The sequence below is a fragment of the Poecilia reticulata genome, chromosome 20 (genome assembly GCF_904066995.2).
Source record: "Poecilia reticulata chromosome 20, P_reticulata-male-v2, whole genome shotgun sequence".
NCBI lineage: Eukaryota > Metazoa > Chordata > Actinopteri > Cyprinodontiformes > Poeciliidae > Poecilia > Poecilia reticulata.
This window is the reverse complement of record NC_088849.1, coordinates 24,147,512-24,171,883: the sequence shown is the minus strand read 5'-3', so window position 1 is coordinate 24,171,883 and position 24,372 is coordinate 24,147,512. Positions and strand designations below refer to the sequence as shown.

The 24,372-nt window shown below is 38.3% G+C and overlaps 1 protein-coding gene and 1 long non-coding RNA gene across 3 annotated transcripts in view; one reads left to right on the top strand and one right to left on the bottom strand.

Annotated features, from left to right (window-relative positions):
* LOC103456689 (cadherin-12) overlaps positions 1–24,372 on the bottom strand; it is a 151,690-nt gene that overhangs the window by 5,302 nt on the left and 122,016 nt on the right. Inside the window, exons 7-11 of the mRNA XM_008396402.3 lie at positions 23,461–23,714; positions 16,106–16,242; positions 11,678–11,799; positions 3,657–3,774; positions 1,324–1,575 (exon numbers count right to left, since the gene is read on the bottom strand). Of these exons, the coding sequence (XP_008394624.1) occupies positions 1,324–1,575; positions 3,657–3,774; positions 11,678–11,799; positions 16,106–16,242; positions 23,461–23,714 (883 nt within the window). The remainder of the gene's footprint in view (positions 1–1,323; positions 1,576–3,656; positions 3,775–11,677; positions 11,800–16,105; positions 16,243–23,460; positions 23,715–24,372) is intronic.
* The window catches only part of LOC103456690 (uncharacterized), a 49,577-nt gene that overhangs the window by 13,590 nt on the left and 11,615 nt on the right, over positions 1–24,372 (top strand). The window lies entirely within an intron of this gene.

The window sequence follows — 24,372 nt, the reverse complement described above, 5'->3', positions numbered from 1 at the left end:
TCTATGTAAGAAACCTGCAGAAAACTGTTGGGAAGGAAAAAATCAGTAATAAATAGATGGCAATGGACAAACCTAAGAAAAGAACCCAAATAACCCCATATTTTTAGGATGATCTTTTCTGTCATTAAGATCACTTTTAGATTTTCTGTTTAATTTGATGGCAAACAAATAAACCGTAAAACAAAAGCCGTTGTCTTCGGTAGCAGCACAAATCACCAACGGCAAATGAATAGCCGTGGAATAGAAATGTCAGTAGTTTGACATTTCATAAAATGTCAACATCTCTCTTTTTGACAACAGTTAGACGTGGTGATCAATACCACTATCATTCTCCTCTGGCTGCAGAGCAGGACGATACAGCCCCCACAAGTAAGAAACAGAAAAGACCCCAACACCAAGATGAAGATAAAATAGTAAGAAACAAAACAGATGTTCAAACTTCATTTGGTTTCTGCATAGCTTGTTGGAAATGCCATCTTCCTCGTCGCCTGCTGACTCCATGCTAAGCTACATTTTCTTGCTAATGGTTCGTGTTGGGACATCTCAAAATCTTACATAATTGCTTGCAAGAAACTTTAACATTGCAAAATACACCCTATTCTTCACAAACCTCGCAGGTTAACCTTCTTAAACATTAAGGTTACTTTTTGAAATCACTTCTGCAATTTCCAGAAAACTGAAATCATCATGTTATTTTTGTGCAATTTAAGTTTATTTCACCCAGAAACTTCAACTCATTTTTAGAAATGTACCTGTTACTTTCTGGAATTAGAGAGTTAACCTATCTTGAACTGACACATTACTTTTTAAAACTTACTGGTTACTTTTGATAATTTTATCTGAAACCTAAAGTATCCTACTTCTTCAAATTGCTCCAGAAATTAAATTTAACTTTAAAGAAATCCTTGTTTACTTCGTGAAACTTAATACTTACTTTCTTACAGGTAACTTTATGGAAAGTCATGCCGTGAGACATAAAACTTATACGTCAGCCTTGTTGCTCAAATCTGCTGTGCAAATAAACTTGACTACAAGTATAGTGAAAGTAATCTGTAAATTCAAGCACAATACGGGATGTGTTGAGTTAAAAAAGCGATAAAATTACCTGCAGTTTTAATAACTTTTAGTTCTGACAAGAAAACGTTGACATTTTACCCAGCCAAGAGCAATTGCACCCACAAAATGTGAATCCAACTTTCCTTGTGTCTGGTCATCACATTGCTTATGCGATGTGCTTTTACACTAAAACTCGTAAAAGTTGTTACATTTTACCTCATGTTATGAAAAGAAAATTGCGAAAAACAATTTTCTGCCAGGTCTCACCTAATAAGATGACGATGCACAGCAGTATGGCGATGAGAGCTCCTGTGCTCAGCCCCACAGGAAGGAAGATGGCCTCGGCGCTGCATGTTAGCAGCGAGCCGTCCAATTCGCAGCCACACACACGGATGGTTAGCGTTCCCGTGCTGCTCTTCGGCGGGTAGCCATTGTCTTCTATCACGACAGGCAGGAAGTAGATCTCCTGTAGACGCCGCCTGAAGCCGCTCCGCTTTGTCACAATTCCTGCCGTGTTGTCTGAAAGAGACGCAGCATGCTGATTCATATCGATTCAAAAGAACTTGTTTTGAATTAGAACTAGGTTAGAATTGGGGCTTATTTGTCATCTTTGCAGGTTAGGTGTTCAGAGAAATAAATCCAACAAGCTTCTGAGAAAGTCTAGAAGTCCAAGAATGGGAAGTGAAACTTTATTTCTGATAGTGTTTGCCTTTCCGAATGAAATGAAAAACGCCTACTTATCAGTCCCATCTTATTAAAGTTATCACCTAACCACACCCTGCCTAGCATTTTTATTCTTCCTCTGCTCCGAGATCGACTTATTTTCTAATCTCTTTGCTCACAAAGTAAGGATTGATTCTGAAATTAGCTATGATAGGTACTAGCAGGAAAAATAGAGATGAAAACATGAAAAAGGTGCGAGTTGAGAAGACAGCCGGAGGTGCAAGGATGGCAAGTTGAATAGAGGGTGACAATGTACACACGGGAGGGGGGACATGTCGGTTCGAACCTGCCTGTTCCTGTCTTCCACAGCCACGTTGTCTGACCCCTGTCAAGACAAGTTTGTTGCACCAACAAAGCCTGCACTCTTTCTGACAGGAGGTCAGGCGTTTTAACACACCTTGCATGTTGTGCACAGCCGTGATTTTTGTTTGTGCTCTCCCTCTCTCTCCCTCTCTCTCCCTCCCCGGCTCAACCTGCGTGCATCGCCTTCAGTGTTTGTATTTCCTGTCCCTGCCTATCAGATCCCGGCCTCCATCCGCAGAGTGTGTTTCCTAGGCTGCTGGCAGTCAGGAAAGTGAAAGACAGTGTGTCCAAAAGGTAAAAGTGGATCAGAGGTTCAGACCTGGGCTTGTCAAGGACGGTGAATCCATTCGTTTCCCCTGGCCTCATCCTGCCATGTCCCACTTTTCACTGCACGTCTCTTTGGCTCCACTTCAAAGGGCTTGGCGAGCGCGCGCTGAAGAGTGTCACACGTGGCCTTATCATATCACCGTGTGCTTTAAAGTTATTTTCAGAACAGAAGCGTGACACTAACGAACTTTTGCTGGCTCCATTCATCTCTTGATCTTCAGCGATTTTTAAGCTAATTAGCTGAAGGTAGAAATGGAGGAAAAGCCGTTAGTAAGCTTGTGTTTTGCACGGTTCCAGTATGATGTTGATTATTAATAATGTGAGTTTTTAGGATTCCCTCTTTCAGTGGTCCTATCGTGATCTCCTGACCCACCTGGTCTTTGTATCCATCTTCCTCAGCATTTAGAGCCTTGATCTTTCCTTGTTCATTGTTAGATCCTTCCATTGTCTTTGTGGTTCTGGTTTTATTCATCTATTATTTCTGTATCTTTTATGAAGATGATTGCTGTTGGACCTTTTCTACCAAACCAGTTGGTATTCTGTCTCAAGTGAACCCTTTCTGTGTAAATTTGGCCTTCTGTTTTGGATCAATATCCCATTTTTCAAAACTCGGTGAAGTCCCATTTTTGGCTTTCTGGCAGAACCAATTGATTTAAGTGTTAAGTGTCTTTAGAACAGAAATAGGCCCACAGCATCACAGATCATCCACCATATATACTGGTGGAGTGTTTGTTGCTGAAACACTCAATACTTGCTAAATGTAAAATATTTGTAGGGCATTTTGCAAACTCCACATTTACATTTGTGATGGAAAAGTAGAAATAATCAATTATTATGTGGATGACGTCATGTTTATACCAGCTGGAATCAGACAATTATATATTAATAATTGACTGAATCTGACCCAAAAAGGAGAAATAAAAAGCATTTAGTTACTTTTATCTTCTAGAGGTTCTTAGAGTTGCCAATAAGTTTGCCACAAGCAATTTATTTCAAAATAATTATATCTTAACATTGTTTTTTTTATTCCACTGAAAAAATATACTCAAATGAAAGATTATATTTCTCCACATTTCTTAGTCAGAGATAGGTCTGCAATATGAGATTAAATTGTTTTAATATTTTCGAGGGATTTAAAAAAAAATCTGTTTTCACACAGCTTCAATAAATGTGCTTATCTTTAATACCTACTGTTTAGCTAAATAATGTTTTGCACCTTTTATTTTCCTTCATATTCACATACTTACTTCCAAAGTCTCGAACTGTGAAATTCTTATTCTTGACGTCTTCCTTTGACGTTCTGAAGGAGAACTGTTGCCCAGCACTCGGTAGGTCTTGATCTTTTGCACTGAAGATCTGAATCACCTGGTAGGCATGAAAAAAACAAACATTTATTTAGATTTACATATACTTTAAATGCCATTTCAAAATCTTAGTGCAGATTTCTGTGTTGGAGTAAATTGATTACATTTATCGTTATAATATAGAACCGGTAGGGTTTCCTGAAGACGGTGCATGTCAAACCTTTCAGGCCTGAACCTTGGCAGTGATTGGTTCTCCCTGTCATGTTGGATACAGCTGCTGAGCACTTTCTACATCACCTCACCATATGGTGTGATGGATTAACTTCCTTTAAAACCACTGGGGATTGCTCACTGGTTGTAATTCTAGAGTGAGACACACCAGTGTGAAAGGTTTCCACAGAAGCTCATGTACCATTTCCTCCTCTAATACAGTTTCCTGTGTTTCTCTTCCATGAAAAATGTTTTTATCCACAGTTTTTGTTTTTTTCCTGTTGTGCTGCTTGAGTAATTCCTACTCGTGCCTACGGGACTTTCTACCTTCTCATACGTGAAGGGGGAAAGCTGTTCACACAACCAAACAAAACACTGGACTTTTCAAAGTCATACCATCACCAGGATGGAGCCTGAAATCCCAGGAAAGTCACGAAAATGGGATAATCGTGAGGAATATTAATAAACAATGCAAAAACACAAAATCTTATCAAGTATTTGTGGTGTAGTTTCTAATGTGAATATCTTAGTTCTTATTTTAAGTGTAATAACTTCAAAGTGAAGCTTTAAACATGAGGAAAATGTCTTGCAATAAGTGAATCTGCAAGTGGAATCAGTACTTTTTAATCAATATTTAAAAAATAATATTGACTTAAAATAAGGTCCTATATCTTACTGAAAAGTTACTTGTAAGTTAGTTTTGTCTTATTTCAATTGTATTAAGATATTTGCACTAGAAACTAGACGAAAAATCTTCTACATTTGAAGCACTGACAAGTAGAGAAGCGTGGTTCTGCATATTTTGACATTAATCGATAACTAAAACCCGAGCCCGTATCGTCAATACCAATACTGATACCAATACTTTTTTATTTAAATTTGATATACGTTTTTACTATTTTGTTCAAACCTAAGGCAGAATATGTACATTTATAGGTATCCACAAAAGACTTTAATAATGTATTAATACGGTTTGTGTGCATTTTTCTAAAATGCAAAAAATATTATTAGAGGAAAAAATCAAAACAACATCCTTTTTGAGAATACAAAACTAAAACAAAATTTCAAGAGGGAATCTGAAACTAAATCAATTGTATTATTAGTATCGAATCCAGTATAGCGATCGATGTTATTGATATTCTGGATCGATCCACCAACCTATAATGACGAGAACAATCTGATTATCTCAGGTTATATACACAGTCTTTTTAACTCTTCAAGGTCTAAATGGCCATTCCGGCGCGCAGTCTTTCTCTTCTCAGTGCGTCAGCGCTCGCTACGAAGCCATGCAGCGATCGCTGGCAAAACTACTACTAACACTACACACACCACAAACTCTAAATAACACACTTACTGTATAAAAAACCCATCGAAACACTCTTAGTAAAATCCACAGCATCAATTCTCCCTAGTCTCTTGCCGTATCCAAATCCCCCCCTCGTTTGTCCCCACGTATCTCCGTTCTACCTAGCAACAGACCGTCAACACATTTTCATTGGTTGTGTTGAAATGTGGTACAGTTAGACCCCCACACAGTAAGGCGGAAATGATCGATCATATTCCTGGCTTTATTTTCAAGTAAATAACCACAAAACCAATATAAAAACACCACTTTTATAAAGTTTGAAGTCCGTACTGTCCACCAGAGGTGAAATGAACACTCGGTATGCCGCCTGTGTTATTACGAAGCCTTATAAATGTGTCACGTGCTTGCCTGCTCCACAGCGGGCTTCGTCCCGGTAGGGCTAACCTTTTGCTATTAATACACCAGTGCTTTCCTAGCCCAGTTCCTTCTGTCTTTTAGTAATTAAAGAAATTGTACTACAGTTGTGTCATATAAAACAAAATAAAGCAAAAATAGGAGATGAGAGGAGGGGTGAAAAACAACAAAATAGAAAGTTTCTCATTTACTTAATTCAACACAAAACAAAACCACTAAGTTAAAATACTCTACTAATTCTCTACCATCTTGAAAGTCAGACTTGCTTTATATTTCTCCCTGCTGTTACAGCTCTCGCTCCTGTGATGAGTGCAGCTCTGCAGCCAGTCTGCTCTTCCTCAGTCACTGGGTTTGACCTGCTGAAGACCTCCAGGCCCATCCCAAGATCCCCCTCCAACAAACAGGAGCGACTAATCAGCCCTGCTGTCGTGTTACATTATTCCGACTCTGCTGCGCTCCATGTTTGCCCTCTCAGTATTTGAATAAAATTCCCTGTAGGGGAATAAAGCTGACACTGGGCGTGATGAGTGTTCTGCTGTGCTCCCCACAGCGGATGTAAAGTTCACACTTTCGATCTCCGCCGAGCTGGATTAGCTTTGTGATGAATATGTCCCCTTGTAGCTAATAGTCACTTTAATTAGAGTTTAATTTATTAAGCCTGTCTTTTTCGTGCTGAATTAGTGAGTAAAAATGACAGCAAGTGCCCATCAAACAATACACACTGGGGAAAGTTGTGTTTTGGGAGAATCTTTGGGCCTAATTCCATGAAATGTCATTTGCATTTGTTGAAAACGGAAGTGCACAGTTGTAAAATAAGCAAAATAAAAAACTTTTCAGAAGTTTACAACAGCAAAATATATATATATATTTTTTGCAACAATTTAATAAAAAAAAAATCTAAGCAATTAGAAGTCTGATCAGCTGCAATGGAATATTTTTTTAAGTACAACAATAACTATTACTTTGATGAAACTGGGGAAGTACAAGTATGAAGTAGATAACATAGTTATGATATCTGATTGTGTCAAATATTTTCTAATATTTCAAAATAGTTTATGTTTGAGCTAACAATTTTGCAGATTGCTTTAGTGTTGGCGCTAGATAAAACAGGAAGAAGTGTGTCACTTTTAAATTTGACCTTTTCGTAAGAAAATAATAAAATCCAGGTATTAAAATTTAGGTAATTGGTGATAGAATCTTGAAATGATCAATTTTCTCACTTCTAGATGCAGCTAGCTGCGTTGCCGTGCTAACAATAGCTTTTTTGTAGCATATAATGAAATATTTCCTTGAATAACTGTCTTATTTTTTAGGTAACTGCTGACAAGAACTAACTTCCTGTAGCAGCTAGCGACGCTGCTTTCCTTTTGAGGCTAACTGCTAATCCTAGCTTGTCGGACAACAGAAACGGAACGGAGTTTCAGCCGCTGCTTTTATTTTTGTTCTCCCTTTACAACATTTGTATTATTTTCTTAAAATGTTTTTTTTTTTTTTTTTTTACTGTCAGTCGCTTCTTGCTTCATGGCCTAGAAGGTTGAGTTTATCACACCAGGTGCAGCTGTTGCTGTTTTCCATAATTATTTCTGAGGATTATCATTAGTCTTGATTACAGCCACAATACACAAATTTCCGAGGTTAAAAAGCATAACTTTTATTCTTCGCAGATTTTATTGCTCTGTAAGGCCACGTTCGTTTTATATTTGGAAAATACCCAGGATGTTCCAGAAATGGTCAACTTCAAGGCAGCTTCTGTGTTTCATTTTTTTTTTTTACTTTTAAAGCATGTTGCAGTAGCGATTAAGCAGATGTTAAGCAAATGGTTTTGCAATGATTGGGTAGTCAAGGGAATTGCTTTTTTTTTTCCAGACACTTCAGCAGGTGGTATTTGGTTTTTAAAAAAAAGTTTCTTAAATGCATCTTTGTAATTTGGCAAACATCTTGGATGCACTGAATGCTGCTTAACACTGCAGGCAGGAACAGCCGAAACAGCAAAGCTTTTGCTCTTTAATTAGAATTTGTCATGGAAAACTCCCCCTTTGCTTCACTCAGAAACACTTCCCACCCCACCTGTGATCATGAGTGTGGCAGTCATGGCTGCAGCTGCTCATTACTGCGTTCCATTGTATATGTGAAAGCTTCAAATGTATTTTGCTTTCACACTCGGCTGCATTGGAGGCAAAGAAAGATAAGGATGCTCGGTAAATGGTGTAAATATCAGTGTAATTACTCCTGCATAATGGGCTGATTTGCCGGTTTAGCATTTCAATACAGCACAGCAAATACCTTAAACAGCAGAAACACATTAGAGAACTGTCTCTGTTAAATACAGCCAATAGGGAGGGACTTGTTTTATGTTTCCTTTCTGCTTTGTCCCATTTCACACTTGACCAACTGACTACGTGAACCATTATTTGTAAAATTAAGGAAGAATTATGTAAAATTATGTAACCACCTTGACTCTGATTCTTTTCACCTGCAAATTTCCAGGCTTTTTCTTGTTTCGAGGCACACATTTACATGAAAAAAATATTGATTTCCTGTACTTGGTTTCATCATGGTTACAAATTATTTTCAATCAGAGGGGCCACAGCGTGAGGCACTCCAAAACAGGCACTGTGTGTGTATTTCGGCTGTGCCGGTGCAGATAATCATCGGGGGGAGGTATACGATGGATTTTGGTTTTTTTTTCAAGAAGCAGATCAACATTTTTTTTATCGTTCCCCAGCTGTGTGCAACACCTGGTGAAATCACGCTGTGGAAACGCTGCAGGAAAACATGGATCCTGTAGGAGGGGGCGAGGAAGGAGGCAATACGAAGGGTAAAATGGAGAGATGGAGTGAAGGTTAAAGTAAATTGGGGTAAAAACAGGGAATAAATGAATTTCAATTTAGGTCTCTGTTTTGCTGCATGAGATCTGCGCAAAAGTTTTGGTTTCAAATAATTATTTGGGGCAGACAACTACCAGATATCTAATATACCCTTCTGAACTTTATGAAGACATCATGCATGTATGAAAATGTTGCAGTGTGACGTCATAAGATCCTGCTTGCTAACAGTGATTAGCATTTGTTTTAGCTGTCAAGTTATCAACACAACGCTCTAAATCTTAAGTGTATGAATGATATGTTAGAGAAAAGGGATGCAGTGGTTTGCTACTAAATGTCAGCACTGCCACAACTAGATGACAAGGTCAGGAAAAAGTTTTAATTAAAAAATGAAGAGGGAAGTAGGTCAGTTATGCTAGCTTGACTTTGACAACCTTGACATGTAGATGTGCTGCAGAATGCAGAGTGCTTTGGTTGAGTTAAAAAGGGTGACCCACAAGCAAACTTTCTGACTGATCGTCAGTAGAGCAGATGTTTAAATTAATTAATAAACCACTTCAGTAGATATAGAGTGAGGAATAAAAGAATATGAGTGATTTTGAGTTATTCTTCACTGGTTTTTCTGCATTTTTTACTTTGGTGTGACACACTGGACTAAATTAATAATGCCTACATCTTCAGGTTTATTTTTTTAACAGAATTATTCTACTGTGACAGTGTAGCTATGGTTGGCATGTAAAATAATCATCTTTTTGCTCTCCAGCGTTATGCACATTTGCAAAAACAGTAACATGCAACATGTTTATAGTTTACAGATTATCATCCTTGTCATACACGTTGCTCTGAAATATGGGGAAAATATATATTTTTCCGTGTAATGTAAGTGCATATGAAGAGTATATCTAAAATATATATGTAGGCTCAAAGCTAACGGACATCCTACGTTTGGATGGCCGGAGTTTGCAAAGCAGCCAATTTATTTTCCTTGGCACTGATTGGTTGTGCCACTAAGATTGGTGATTAAGAAACCTGTAGATATTAGCTTGTACAGTAGACCATATTAAAGTAAGTTTGGGGGTTGACCTAGTAAAATAGGCAATTATAGGCATAAGTAGGAGTTCTTAAGTATTTGTGATTTTAGCTGTTTGCACAGGGTTGAGATCCCTAAGCAAATACCAAGGGCCCCTGTGAAACTTTTCAGTCTGACCTTTGTTAATCAGCAAGCTAGAGTTTTCATTTTCCCAAGTATCCAGCATTTCCCATAACATTTCTCAGTGTTTATAGATTTACAGAGTGATGGCTTGTTTAGAGGCATCAGACCAGGTGTTGTAAATTTCAAAGGTCCATAAAGAGTTTGACTCACAAAACTTTTCTCCAACAATCAGCAACCATCAGCCTCCTAAACCAGATGCCAGGCACTCTGAAAGTTATAATTGAGGCTCACAAAGCAGAGGCATGCTGTAATAAGACAGCAAAGCATTTTTGCCAGCTGTTACATCAGTCTGTAGCACAAATTTAAAAATTAAAGCAGTGGAGGTCAAGGTGACCTCTAGAAGAGATAATACGCTTCTACTGTGGAGCTGAACTGCCTAATCATTGGGAATACTGTAAACTAGCTGCATTAAGGAAGAGTATGTGAATTTTTTAAGGAATTTTAATTTTGTGCCCATCTGTCAAAATCCAAAAAAACAACAAAGCATTCTTAGGTGTAAGTCAGTTATGTTCTTGGCATATAAGAATAATCGCAAACATGTTTTTTCAGGTTTAAAGAATTTATAGAGCTGCACGTTATCCACTCAGAAAACCTTTCCCAAACTTGACATTTCTGAGTTTTAATACTAGATTTGTCTGATGGTGCATAAACAATTTAAATGATTCAGAGAAAAAAAGTCCAAAATCTATGACGGTGTATCAGGGCCATTATAGATGAGGAAAAAATGAGCAAATTTCTGCCAAAAAAACTCAGAAATATCTGAGTTTTTCCAGACATTTTCCAGAAAAAACAAGGACATTTCTGAGTTTCAGATTTTTTTTTCTCACACAAACTAAAGAAAAGAAATCAGAGACCAGTTTTATGTTGGAAACCTCTACCTCACTGAGCAAGATAAACATGAATTTGTGAGGAGCAAACTGTTTTCCAACAGAGTGTTTTTCTTTCTTTTCATAAATTCATAGTTAAGGAGAGCAACACTCTCTTTTCAGGCATCAATTGCTGTTTCTATCCAATCATGAGGGAAGAAAACACGTTAGATTCCCGTGTCGGTAAAGACGGCGATGCCTTCAAATGAAGGGCACAGCCGTTGTTTTGATTGCAGCGGGCCTAAGGACCAGCGTGATGAGAGGGGTCCGCGGTGATTTGATGGGCTGCCAGAGAAGCTGCTCCAGCACAACGCTAACTGCATATAGATTCCAGCTAATGGGCTAATTTACAGGCACAGGTAGTTTACAATGCACCTTGGCAAATTCCCCGCCGCATCCCAAATATACAGTTTGAAATGCAGTCTGGGTAGCGGCTATATGCAGAACGCTGCTGCACTTTATTATTGCTTCTGCTACTAAATTGAACTCTGCAAAATGGGCAATTCGATACTTTCTACATAGAAAGGAATCTCAGGAAAACAAGGTTCTAGTTAAGCAACTCCAACTGGACTCTGTGTAGAGAGATGATGGAGGAAAAATGTGATCTTTTTGTAAGTTTTTGCTTTCTGAAATAACTGGCAAGAAATGCCACATTAATATGTAATATTCTGATTTCAACAATATTCAAATTACAACATATTCATGGTTTTGTAATGGCCTAATCAAATCCAGATTTTAACTGGACTAAAATGTTTTGGTTTCAAAGCCCCATCTGTCCACACATACCTAAAAAAACTGAAACGTCGTAAAAAAAACCAAACGGTGGAGTAAAATTTCTAAACATGAGACTCATAATGTCAGACAGAACTTGGTCACTGAGGGTGTTTTTACAAGCTGCTGAATGTGTAATTTTTACAAAGTATTTGCATTTTTTGTTTCATCTTTGCTTAACGATTGTAGAATTTGTCTTGTAATTTTCCATCTTTAATATTTTATTCATATAAAAAAACTCTTCTTCTGACATTAAAGTCAAAGTTTAAAGTCAGAATTCCATTTTTTTTCCGGTGGCCCTGATCTTCTTCCGTATTGGTAGAACCTGAAATGAGCAGAGGGGTTAGTAATGAGCGTACCTGTCCCACTTTGGCGTTTTCACAAACGAAGGTCTCATAAGGACTGGCCAGTTCAGGCGGGAACTCGTTGATGTCCAGGACGTGCACCGTGACGGCCACTCGGCTGGTCAGAACCGGGCTGTCTGCAGACAGGAGCACAAAACAAAAAACCATTTTTATTTTTTTTTATTTTTCACAGCACTGACACCAAGTGGACGTCTGCAGGACTACCGCTTTATGACACGGCCAAGCATGCGGTTTTATCACTGTTGCAATGGGATGGCTGACTGGTTAAAGAGGCTGCAGCGCTCCAATATGCAGTCAGAGCGTCCTTGAAGAGATGCACTCTAAATCACCCCGTTTATAACTTCTAATGCGTCCAGGACATGTTGATACATAAAATGCCCAGATGCTCCTATTTTGCAAATTAGAAGTTTTACGCTCATCTAAAAAAGCGCAGGTTTATAAAAGTTTGTTGGAATTTCTTTGAATACTTTTCCCCTTCTGGTTTGAGCAATAAAACGCGCCGCCCACTGTAATTACAGTTTGAAAGCCCCCCTGAGTGAGACTAACCGGAATTCAGGCTTGTTTGCTACACCGTTGCCTCCCAGCAGGGACACAAAAGGGAAATGTTCCCTCTGTGCAAGTGGAAAACTTTATGGATTTGATGTGGGAGTGGGCTTTGTTGTGCAGTGGGAGGCTTAGTGTGTGTGGAGGTATGCATTGTGTGTTGGCTGGGTTCGGCGTGTCGGTGGCGGCGGGGCTTGAGAATGGGGTTGTGTAGTCATCCTGAAGGGATTGGAGGAGCAGGCTCAGATGTCAACCCGACTCTGACCTTGATGGAAAAAGCAATCTTCCCAACCCTGCTATGACAAAGAGCACAGGATTTGCTGCTCTCCGCTGACCCAGACACCAACATTTATGCTCATCCAGCGAAGAATCTCTGGATCTGCCTTCAAAATGATTTTTATGCTCTCTTAGGTCATAAAGTCTGTAATATTGGGCTTTAAAGCCGCTCACTTTCAGGTGCTGAAAAGCAACATTTTCTTCTATCGTTTGAAAGACTTGAAAAACTTATAATAAAAGTAGTACATCATTGAGACCACTTGATGGAGCAATAGCACAGTGGATACATTCCAGTCTTGGCTGCATCAGCTTTTCAACCCAACAAACCCACTGCTCCTTTTCATTACGTTCAGAGTTACAACACTGCATTGCTGGGAAATGCTTCAAAAATTAGTGATAAAGTCGTCTGCTTAAACTGCTTGGTTGCTGAACTTCACTTGTTTTAATTAGGTTCCTTTTAATGGAACAATCTACATTTTACAAGCAATCAAGCGCAGATAGATGTGGAATTTAATCTTTAGAAAGTGCAGCCGCTGACAGAATCATTGCGCAAACTCACAACTCAAAACTTCATGAAAACTATGAGACAAATTTTCATTTGACTTAAATAGGGGTTTGAAAGCGCTCTCTAATTGCATCCAGCTAAGGTTATTACTGCATTTAATAGATCTTCCCACTGTTTTTCACTCCCCCAAAAATTGGATTTGGGTTTAATTGGCAAACAACAATCTGTTACTGCAGTCCGTGCTCTTCCTTAGCACACCCTAAGCAACACAGACTGCGCCTGGGGATAGGACAGCATACACTGCTGTCTTTTTGATGCATGACTGCAGCGTTTGGGGTTGACCGGACAGATAAAAACTCTTCAAGGTTTGTAAAGTGAAAGGTTTTCTCCAGTGTTGGAGATGGCTGTGTTGAAAATGTGCCTTTTCTGTTATTTTTGGGCCGTTAAATAAAGCATATAGGTAGGAATCACAACAAATGTCTACAATGACCTACTACTGCTTTTGGAAAAACAGCAATGCAGAGGCGTCTCAAGCTGCTCCAGGCTCCAGTTATTGCCGCGTTCTATTTACCTCAATAATCACAGCCGGATCTGGGATTGACGTCATTCCCAATTTACTGTGTTCCAGTTGCATGTTGGGGAAAAACCATTGGGATTTGCTAATTATTGTGCTCAATACGCAGGCTAATTACAGTTAGCAATACAAGACAATGCCAGTAAAAGTCTCAACAATTTGTGGTGTCAGGCATTGAGTCAGAATCACAGTTGTGAGGAAAAGTTGGCCAGCTGTCAATGGCATCTGATAGAAACTGGTAACATTTACTTGAGTAATATTTTGAAAAAATAAATTACTTTTAGGAGTATTTTTACTGCGCTGTACATTTTACTTTTAAAAGTACTGCTACTCTTGGGTAAAATATCTGTATGGAGAACAAGCTTGTTTAATCCAGTTTCTGCAGTTTTATATTGAAAGTAATTGATTTAGATGGTTTTGTCTTTTGTCTGATTTTGCAATTATGTTATTTAAATGATTTTTTTTTTCCAGTTTGGCCAATAAAATACCAACATTTCTACATAAATGTATATTTTGGTCTGCCTTTTTATGAAAACCTTTTTTTTCTCTTACTTGAGTAATTTCTTGGATGGCTACTTTTTAGTTTTACATGAGTAAAAACATGTTGAAGTAGTGCTACACTTACTCAAGTACAACTTTAGGGCACTATAACCACGTCTGCTGATTTAAGGTGCAACCACTAATGTTTATGAACGGCAGCCATGTTGGAGTTTGTGGTTAGGATGGATGAAGAATCTCTGAATTTGTCAAGGGAACCTGGATTAGACCTGGAAACAACTTTACTCCCAATGTAGCTGTTTTAAAATGTTAAACTGGAAAACCAGTTGTCAACCTAATGAGTTCACATCTCAACATTCCTTTGCATTGATATTACGCCCATTGATGAAAAGCCTTGTTTTTCCAGTAAACAACATTATTACCCTGCCACCAGTAAAAGCTGCATGGCATTAGCAGAGAGGTATTTGCCAAGCTTTTCAAATCTTACAAGTGCATTTTCCTTAGAGATAAGGCAAATAAACAAAGAAATAATCGCCCAAACCCACATTAAATTGAAAATTTTCCTAAGCTTAATTATAGCTGCAAACCATGTTCTATATTCACACAGGAGAATACAACAACAAAAAGTCTAAGGGGTCAAATCATATTTTTATTATGAGCATTTGCATTCGGATTATGAATACAAATAATAAACATGGCACAGATATCCTTGAAAGCCCATGCCTTCCATCCATTACTTAATCCTCAATAAGAACATGTTATTGTGGGAGAGTAAAATATTTCAGACAGCATGACCTCTCCTCAGTAAACGCATTATTTGTATTTACACCTAAGGTATCTGCACAACTTCACTTATTGTTGCTCTTCATGGTTTAAAACCCACATAATAGACAGACGCTCTTCCAGTGATAACAATACAGCTCAGCACAGAGGAGCCATAAAAACTGTTCAATACCCCGAACAGCAAGTTCTGCCAAAACTAACTCAAGGTCAAAGTCAGACTGAACTCAAGGCGCGAACACAAATGCTGAGCTGCTTTCTTTATCGCTTCATTCATCCCCAGCAGTTACTTTTAAACATCGACTTTTAACACTTTTTATTTTTAATTGATGAGGAAAAAATCATCATTGTTTCCCCGGAGAGGGAGAGTCCACGGGGGCGAGAAGACAGGCGTAAAAAGCAGCTGTGAAAGGGGCGAAATCAGCAGAAATCCTCCCTCATTCCTTCATCAGGAATGACAGACCAAAACAAGCAACCTTATAAAAATCCCATCTGCCTTCCGATCCTCCGCCATGCGCACCAAATCCTTTTAGCCCACCTCGTCTCCTAATTTCAATGCATAAAACCACACGAAAAAGCACGAACACACACACTGAGAACACAATTAGAATGTCACTGATGTGACCTTGAGGGGAAGTGAGTAATATCAGTTTCCAAGGCGACAATGATTCAAGTTTTAACAGGCCATATTTCACAGTCTGTCCTAATGAATATACAGCGGGTGTAATTTTGATTGAGCGCCAGCCTGCCTCTGGGATAATGACTTTGACGGTTCTTAGCCGATTTGATGACTTGATGACGATGGATTTGCTTATTTATGCGGAAATTCGCTCTAGTTCCTTCATAATAAACATAATTAGCTTGATGGCACGTCTTAAAGCCGCAGCGTCGGTTCCGTCATGCATCTGCTCGCTGTAAAATTTGGGATGGTTCACACTTTACTGTGGGGTAAGTAAAGTTGACTTTGTTTGAAAAAACTTCCTCCAAATACCATCCGGAAAAAAAAAAGGTAGTTAAAAATGAAAGCAATGTCGCGGCGAGCAATGGGAGAGGAGACGATGTCCTGAAGATACAACCCTTTGGGAGAGCCAGCCATCGTGGTTTATGGCCGCCTATAAACCTTTCTGGGAAAATGGGATTGAGTATTGACTTGAGTAAAAGAGCGTTAAATCCTTCACACAGATTATGGAGGAGGAAGGTCAGCGACACCTGCATGAATCACAGCTGATCTCATTGTCATACTCACTGAGTTTGGTTGCCACAACAGAGATATTGTGCTGGGCGATGTTCTCCCTGTCAAGCAGCTCGTTTGTGGAAATCGTTCCTTCCACCGGATCGATGTCAAAGTAGCTGTCCAAGTCACTCTTCCAGTCGATGGAATACCTGGAAGAAAGAAAATGTTTGTTTAATGGGATAAACTGAAGAATTAGCAGTGGAGTAATTCCCCCCCTGGACTCGTACAGAAGGGACGTAAGAATTGAACATCTCAGTATTTTTCCCTATTCATTACAATTTGAATTTATTTGTGGAGCACATTTCAGCAACAAGGCAGCTCAAAGTGCTTTACATCATACAAACTACAATCACCAACATTACATTTTATCATATTCAATACGCACTAAGATCCGTGTATCATTTACTTCTAATCTAAAGCAACTCTAAACAAATTCAAATCCTCAATTTAAAGGAATTCAAGATTTCAGCTGTAGTTTGCTGAATAATTAATGTTTTTCCCTAGTAAATGTATTTTATTAAAGGGGTTAGTGACACAAAAAGTCCCACCAGATTTCAGTAAAAGTCAAATGAATTCACACATACAATGAGAAGTTACAGTAGCCAAGTATTTAACATGGGAAGATAAGCTAAAAGTCACAGAAAGCCAAGAAATCAGCTGAAATTTATTAGTTTAGAAAGCTGTAATTTTTTCAAATTCAACCAATATAGCTGGTTTAGACATTTTTGACAGCCTATATATATTTTCATAATGGGAGTGGAAAAAAGCTCTTTCACATCTTTGTCAACCTTATTGTTGTAAAGGTTTGTATCGGTATTAATACATTTCTAAACCTCTAAAATGTCAAATAATGCAGAAGTGGAGAGAACATAAATTCAAAAGCATTGTGTACAACTGCTGGATTTTGAAGTTATCATAAAGTGGAGCCATTTTCGGTTTTGTATTAAATGAAAGAAAATTTGTGAGCCGTCCTTGATGAGCATTTGAAATGGAAAAAATGGTAAAAGCAAGACCAGAATCTCAAGAAAACAATGTTATTTTTAGACAAAGATACATCTAAGACAACCTTCTCATCAGTTGTTAGAATTGTATTCCAGTAAAATAGTGTATTGCTTGTGTCTGTATAAGAACCTGTCAACCAAAGGACTTCAAAGCACTTTATACTACAATTGTAAGTAAAGGGAAAATCTGTGGGGACATCTGAACTTCAGAGGGCGTAGAACGGATCCCAGGAACTTCTAGATCTGAATATAACTTATGTGGAAGAATATGTCATATCCTGTGTTGTTTGGAGCCATTACTTCTGTTTCCTTCTATTGATTTCCTGTCTTTATCTTTCTGATCACCTGATGTTATTTTTAAGTGCCATGAAAACTGTGAATTTCTACGCATGTGATTTTTATTTTGCATTTTGAATCAATTTTCAATAAGTTTAAGAAAACTTTTCCCCTCCATTTTTTGTTTTGAGCGATAATCCAGTAAGAATCCAGATGCAATCTAATAGCCTAAACAAAAACTTCAATAACTATGTGTTTGTTAGTCCGTGGACATATTTGTTTTCATGCCACTGTGTTTGTGGATGACTTGGACCGCTACCAGCAGCCGGTGTGGATTTCATGTCAATGGCGCCGTCAGATATATATTTACTGAGAAAAAACATTGGCGTGTTCAGTACTTATTTCCCCATGCTGTATTCATATGAGTTGGGTGTAATGAGATGTTGGCGTAGTCTTCATCACTCATTCTGAACGGTCATTTCCACCAAATGTGCTGAGGACTGCACATGCATCCCAATCGAGTAATGGAGCACACGTTTGGCCATGCTGAGCTAATGTTTTTCTTGGGAACATAAATTCATTTTAGGGCCCGTTGAAAGCGTATCAATCTCTTCCTCTGCCGATGAAAAACAAAAGCATGGAGAATACTGGGATTGGTGTCCAAAACAAGCAGGGATGCTTCTCTCTACGGAGTGAGTCTTTGGTGTTAGTTGGCTGCTCTGAATGCAAACTATGGAGTTCCAGAAAAGAAAGAAGAAAAAAAAAGAGATCAGAACCCAAAGCACCGGCCAGTGACAGCCTCATTCATCACTTTATGCTATTTGATGTTAAAAACTGCATTTTTTCATTAATAATCATACAATCGTCTATGGAATTCCATTAGAGGAAAGTCATATTTTATTCCCCTTTACAAAGAGTTCACAGGGTGGGAATTTGAAGCCTTGCCCAAAGGCACTTCCACAAAACAGGTTGGTAATTTCTCGTGAGGCTGAGCCTGGACTAGGCTAACCTCTTTGGCAACATACTCTGATTTTTTTCTTTTCTGTTGAGCTTTTCATCCTAATAGAAAATAATATGAATGGCTGTAGAGTTTTTTCATTAAGAGAAATACCCATTCACCCTCATTTGGTGTTTTACAGTAATGAGAAACATAACCAAATGACTTCATGAGTGTTTCCGGTTTGATTTGTCCGTGTCGTGTCTCTCTGCGTTGCCTGCAGCCTTGAAGTGAACATGCATGTGTCCAACCAGTTTAGCGAGACTCTCTTTGATGAAAACTGCAGCCAAACTCCCATCAAGAGTTCAAAAGATCAATGCTTTATAATTTTTCCTCAAGGCAAACAGATTATTTTCTCTTTTTTTATTTCAGAAGGCATTACTGGATAATACATATGTTTTATTTGGTTTGCACCAAGTCATACTAAGAACTCACCATGTCTTAAAATGAAAGACAAACTAGAGGGAGTAAAATACAGTATCCCTGTTGGGCAGAAAACATTAAATAAATACTTTTTGTTGTAGCTGATCTGAGTTAATTCAGCAGAACTGATAAACAGCTGTAAAAAAAAAAGAGAAATCACAGATCTGAAGAGTCTCCTTAGCTCTGAGTCCATGGCAGCGACAGCTGTAGATATGAAAATTAATTACTCTTATCTCCTCCTTTGTAGAGCAGTAAAATTCCTTCCCTATATATGAGCATCAAACCAAACGCAGGACAGAATTTCAGTAAAGAAGAGGTGTGCTTTTGTATATCTTCCACGCTTACAGGTGATGTTTCATGGTTCATTCAGACCTTTTCTCCATTCCTGTCTAGTCTACTTAAATTAAACTCTATGTTGAAAGACCAATTTGTATGGGGAGGTGTCAATGTGCAATCAAACGCTGATCCAAACTCTGGCCCACCTACAAACCTCGGTCTGTGCACGATTGAAGTGAACAGATTGGAGCGGACCGGCAAGTGCTCCAAAAGCAGGAAGCCAAGTGCATTCTGGGTAAATACAATCATGGCAAACGTGAGAGTTTACCGGCAGCAGGAGAAATGGTTTGTGGTCCTTTATCAAAAACAAAAGATAAATCTTACAATCACTAAAATCTGGCGTCGCTCGGCGTTTGCTTATATTTCCTGAAGAAAAAAGTTGCATTCAGGGTCTTCTTCAGAGGTTTATATGTTGTTCTCTTCGTTAGTTTTTGGTGCTGCGCCATCAAAGGCGAGGGGATGAACAGTTTTTTCAAAGAGTTTGGTTTGTTTGACACAGTAGAGCGTGAAAGTGCCTGAAAGTGTGACAAATGTTGCAGTTTTGGTTCCCAATCCAACAGAGTCTGCTGGACTGGAGACTGGAGTGTTGCTGTCTTGTAATTCTTATGATTACTATCACAATATAAAACCTAAACTTTTATAGGAATAACCCAACAATGCAACTCTGCATTCCGAGCTGGAGAAAAACTTCAAGCGCTAAGTAGCCGAATGGGTTTGGTTTGAAGTCTAAAAGCATGATTCTCTATGCATGACAGGGCATATGGAGTCCTATTGTTTTGAAGCCTACAATGCAAGGCTGCTCTCTGAAGAACGCAGAAAATAACAATGTCATCTGTGCTACTGATGAATATTTAAAGACCGGAGACAAAGTGGAGATCCACAGAGCAGAGGGCATTAGCTTTTTCTTGTTGAACAAATCTCCGCTTCCGCTGTTCTATTGTTTTCCTCGTGATGAAATATTAATAGTAAAACAACTGCTCATCATGCAACAGGTATTTCCTCTTTTTCAGCCATTTAAGACTGAGTACCCATCACCCTGAAGCAATTTAACACTGTAAAAGTGGTGAGTAGTCCTTATACATTTTTTAAATCACTCTTTCTTTTGTCTCCGCAATGGATGGGCTATTGTTATCCAGAAGTGATGAATGTTTTACGGCTTAAAAAAAGGAGGTAGTGATGTCCTATAAGTGCTCACGAAGGCAGAAAGACAGACGGATAGAGAATGACTTGGAAAGAGTGCGACTTGAGTTTAATGAAGCATGTTGGTTCTACAAAACTGAGTTCATTGTCCAAATAGATTATCTTCAAGAGGAAAAGCATTTTGCTATGTTAAATATTAAATCTCATACTTTTTTTGTAATTAAAATAGAAAAGAATAAAGGATGAAATCAGAACCTTCACGGTTTGGCGTTAAGTGGATACCTATTTGTAGTTCAGTATTCAAGGATTTCCCTGTTTGCAAATGTTTATGTGTAATAAAACTCTAAATTATTAGCATAAATTTGACCTATTTTCTGATTTTTCTGTTCAGCAAATCTATAATATTTGAAAGAAAATGCAGAAACAAAATATGCGCTCTTAACATTTTCAGCAGATAACAGGAAAGTTGGATTTTGAAATGTTGGCTGACAGAGTAAAAGGTCTACATTCTCCAGGAAATATAAAAATAAACTGACTTTAGCCGCGCCAATTATGTTTATCACTAATGGAAAATGCAACTTTAAATGCTAACCATGTAATACGTTTTACTTGGTTTAAAATATTTTTTTTGTAGCTGGTCTTACACTCAGTAGCTGCATGATTATTATGAATGTGCGCAAAAAAAAAAAACTTTAGCATTTGTGTAAATCATCCTCCCACACCTTCTGTGTCTTCTCTGTCCTTTCCAAGGGATAGGTTAAAAATTAATTATGGCTCACAGAAGATGAGGAAATTTGCTTCATTTTTTAATGGTAAATTTCAGTAAACAGAATCTACTTAAACTGATATTCGCTGCTTGATTGTTTACTGGCAATCACAGGTGAAGAGAGAAATTTCATTTATTGCTTCTCTAAGGTCATTGCTGATGGCTTCCCATTGTTGCATTGTGTTAATACACGGCAGTATGCTGCAGAGAAGTAAGCTGCCAAAATTTCTGCATCCACACAAGTGATCATTCTAACGTTGATCGATTAATCGGGTCTATCAAATTCAAAGCTGAAATGTTGTCATTATTGTTTGCTACAGCTGTGCATAAAATTAGACAAATACTATTTTTGGTTTGTTTTATTCATTTGGATTGAGTGAAAGAACCAGGCCAGACTTTATTAAACATAGATAATTAGGGCTTTCATTGAAATTCAGTGCAAAACTTCAAGACTTTCCTAAAAATCGCAAAACAGAGCTTTGGCCTTGATGGAAGGTTTCTGAAGGAGTGATATCTGGGGAGTTTGTAAGAGAAATATCTTAAGATTTCAAGGGAAAAAAAACCTCATCTGCATGTGAAAGACATAGCCACTCTCTGAACCAATGATCAAACACAGTAATCCACTCTCTTATTTGCTGAAACGCCTTGTTTTGTGTGTGCAGGTGCAAGCATTTATAATGAGACCACTTACAAAGCTTGAATATTCCCTCCGTGTCACACCGTGTCATCGACAATTGCTGACCTGCCAGAAGATGACGCTAGCAGGGTTTTACAAGACAGAGTCAAATGTTCTACATAGATTGATTAGTTCTCAAACTGATGAGTAAAGCTGACAAAACTTTCACGATTAAAGCCGTGATGACATTGATGAATGAAGACTGCGGACGTTGATGAATGAATTAGAGATCTAAAACCTTCAATCACAGGCTGCAATGGCACAGTCGTTCTCCCTTTTGGTTTTTAATCCTCACTGAATAGAAAAAGAGGTTTGGTCCTGCAGTGAAGCTTCTAAAGGCTGAATAAGTTTTAAAGAAAGTGGAAATTTTAACTCCTCTGTGGAAAGAATGCTAAAACTTTAATGACAAATTAAAAAAATAAGATGAACGCAGGGTAATCTTTTACCAGTCTTTCACATTACAATGTTTTAGTTTTTATGCTCCTACTGCCTCGTATTACAACAAGAAATAAGATTAGTTACCATAACTACACAGATAATGCACAGTTTCAATACAATTTCACCTGGTGACTCTGAACCCATCGAAGCACTGAACAAATGCTTAGAACAGATAAATGTGTGGATGTGCCAAAACTTTCACAGCTTCAGCTATTACAGGTAGAAACTAGAGATCTGGTGCAAAATCTGGGTGTAGTGATGGACTCTGACCTGAACCTTCAGAGTCACATAAAGACGGTTTCAAAGTCGGCCTTCTATCACCTGAAGAACATTTTCAGGATTAAAGGATTGATGTTCCAGAAAGATCTAGAGAAACTCAGCCATCCATTTATCTTTAGTCGGACTGATTATTACAACAATGTCTTTATAAATCTGCCTAAAAAAATCAATCCTCCAACTGTAGCTGATCCAGAACGCTGCTGCTGGTGATCTGACTAAAACCAGGACAATAGAGCACAGCACCCCAGTTCTTCCACTGGCTCCCAGTAGCTAGGAGAATAGGCTTTAAAATACTGCTAGTTTATAAATCGCTGAGCGGCTTACAGATCTGCTGTTGCTGTTTCAACCTCCAGACCTCTCAAGTCTTCTGGTTCTGGTCTGTTCTACATCCCCAGAACCAGAACCAAACATGGAGAAGCAGCATTCAGCTTCTATGCACCACAGATCTGGAAAAAAACTTCCAGAAAACTGCAAAAGAGCTGAAACACTGAGTTCCTTTAAATCAAGGCTAAAAACCTATTTGTTAAAGTTGCCTTAGATTAGTAGTAAGTGAAACATTGATCAATACATTTGTTTGCTTAATGATTTTGATATTTGTCAAATGTAAAAGAAATTGATATTTTTATGATGTAAAGCTCTTTGAACTTGTTGCTTAAATGTGTGATATTTGACTAGATAATTATTAACTTTTGATTTTGGTCAAGCCTTTTCAAGTAAAAAGGTGCAAGTCCAAGTTAGGTCAGAAATCTGAACACTTATTCAAGTCATGTCTAATGTCATAATGTTAATGACTCCAGTCCAAGTCATGTGACTTAAACAACCAACTGAAAGTTTTTTATTATGAGTTTCAAATGAACCTTCATAGCATCAAATGCAGCTTCATTTAGTTGGAATTCTTACGTCTTTTCCAATCTTTCAGCACCTTCAATACTTGAACTTTTAACTTTTTGAATGGTTTTCTTGGGGACTTTGACGTAAAGAAGATGATTAATGATATCAACCTGTCTTAAAACACTGTGAAAGCTTTAACTTTACCTGACTGGGCTGCTGCTGGCGTCTAAATCCTGTGCCGTCACCGCCCCGATGATGGTGCCCGCGGGCGTGTCCTCGTACACATCCATCACATAGGAGGGCTTATTGAACACCGGGGGCTCATCCACATCCAACACGTTAATCTTCACTGTTGCTGTGTCTTTGAAAGCCCCAAAGCTCTGGAATCGTGGATCCAAATGAGCGTTGGAGGCTTCCACCTTGAAGGTGTACGCCTTCTTGGTCTCATAGTCCAGCGGCTACAAACACAGAGAGGAAGACAGAAAACAGAACCGTTCAGGTTGCATCAACAGAGTACATTTTAATTTCAAATCTTGTGAACTGTGTCAGCACTTGTGTTCTAATTTCCTCTCCATGTGGAGTTCACTTGCTGAGAGTAAAGAGCTCTTCAAGTGGTGCTGCAAGTCCTTCTGAGTCTTAACTGACTGCAGTTTGTCCTCTGACTGCCGTTAACTTTTAACACCATTAAAAAGCCAGATAACCACGATTTGCAAGGATATCCACACAAGTTAATCTGTTTCATATTTTGTCACAATATGGCCACAAACTTTAATGTATTTTACTAGAATTTTATGTGATAAACCAGCTCAAAGTTTTGCAGAAATCTGAAGTAGGAAGACAAATGATAAATGGTTAATTTTTGCAGCAAAAATCTGAAAAGTCTCATTTTTATCCACAACTTTATTCCAGTACCTCTAAAACAAACCTACGCCAGTGATCTAATTATTCTGCAATTTAAGCTCAACATAAAACACAGTGTGGCACAACTGCAAACCTACAAAAACCACGGACATTCGCCTAAACCACATCGCAAACTCAAGTTTATATATAAATATATTCTGCGACAATCTGCCCTTTAAGAACATTTCCAAACTTGATATGGCCAAAAATGAAAAT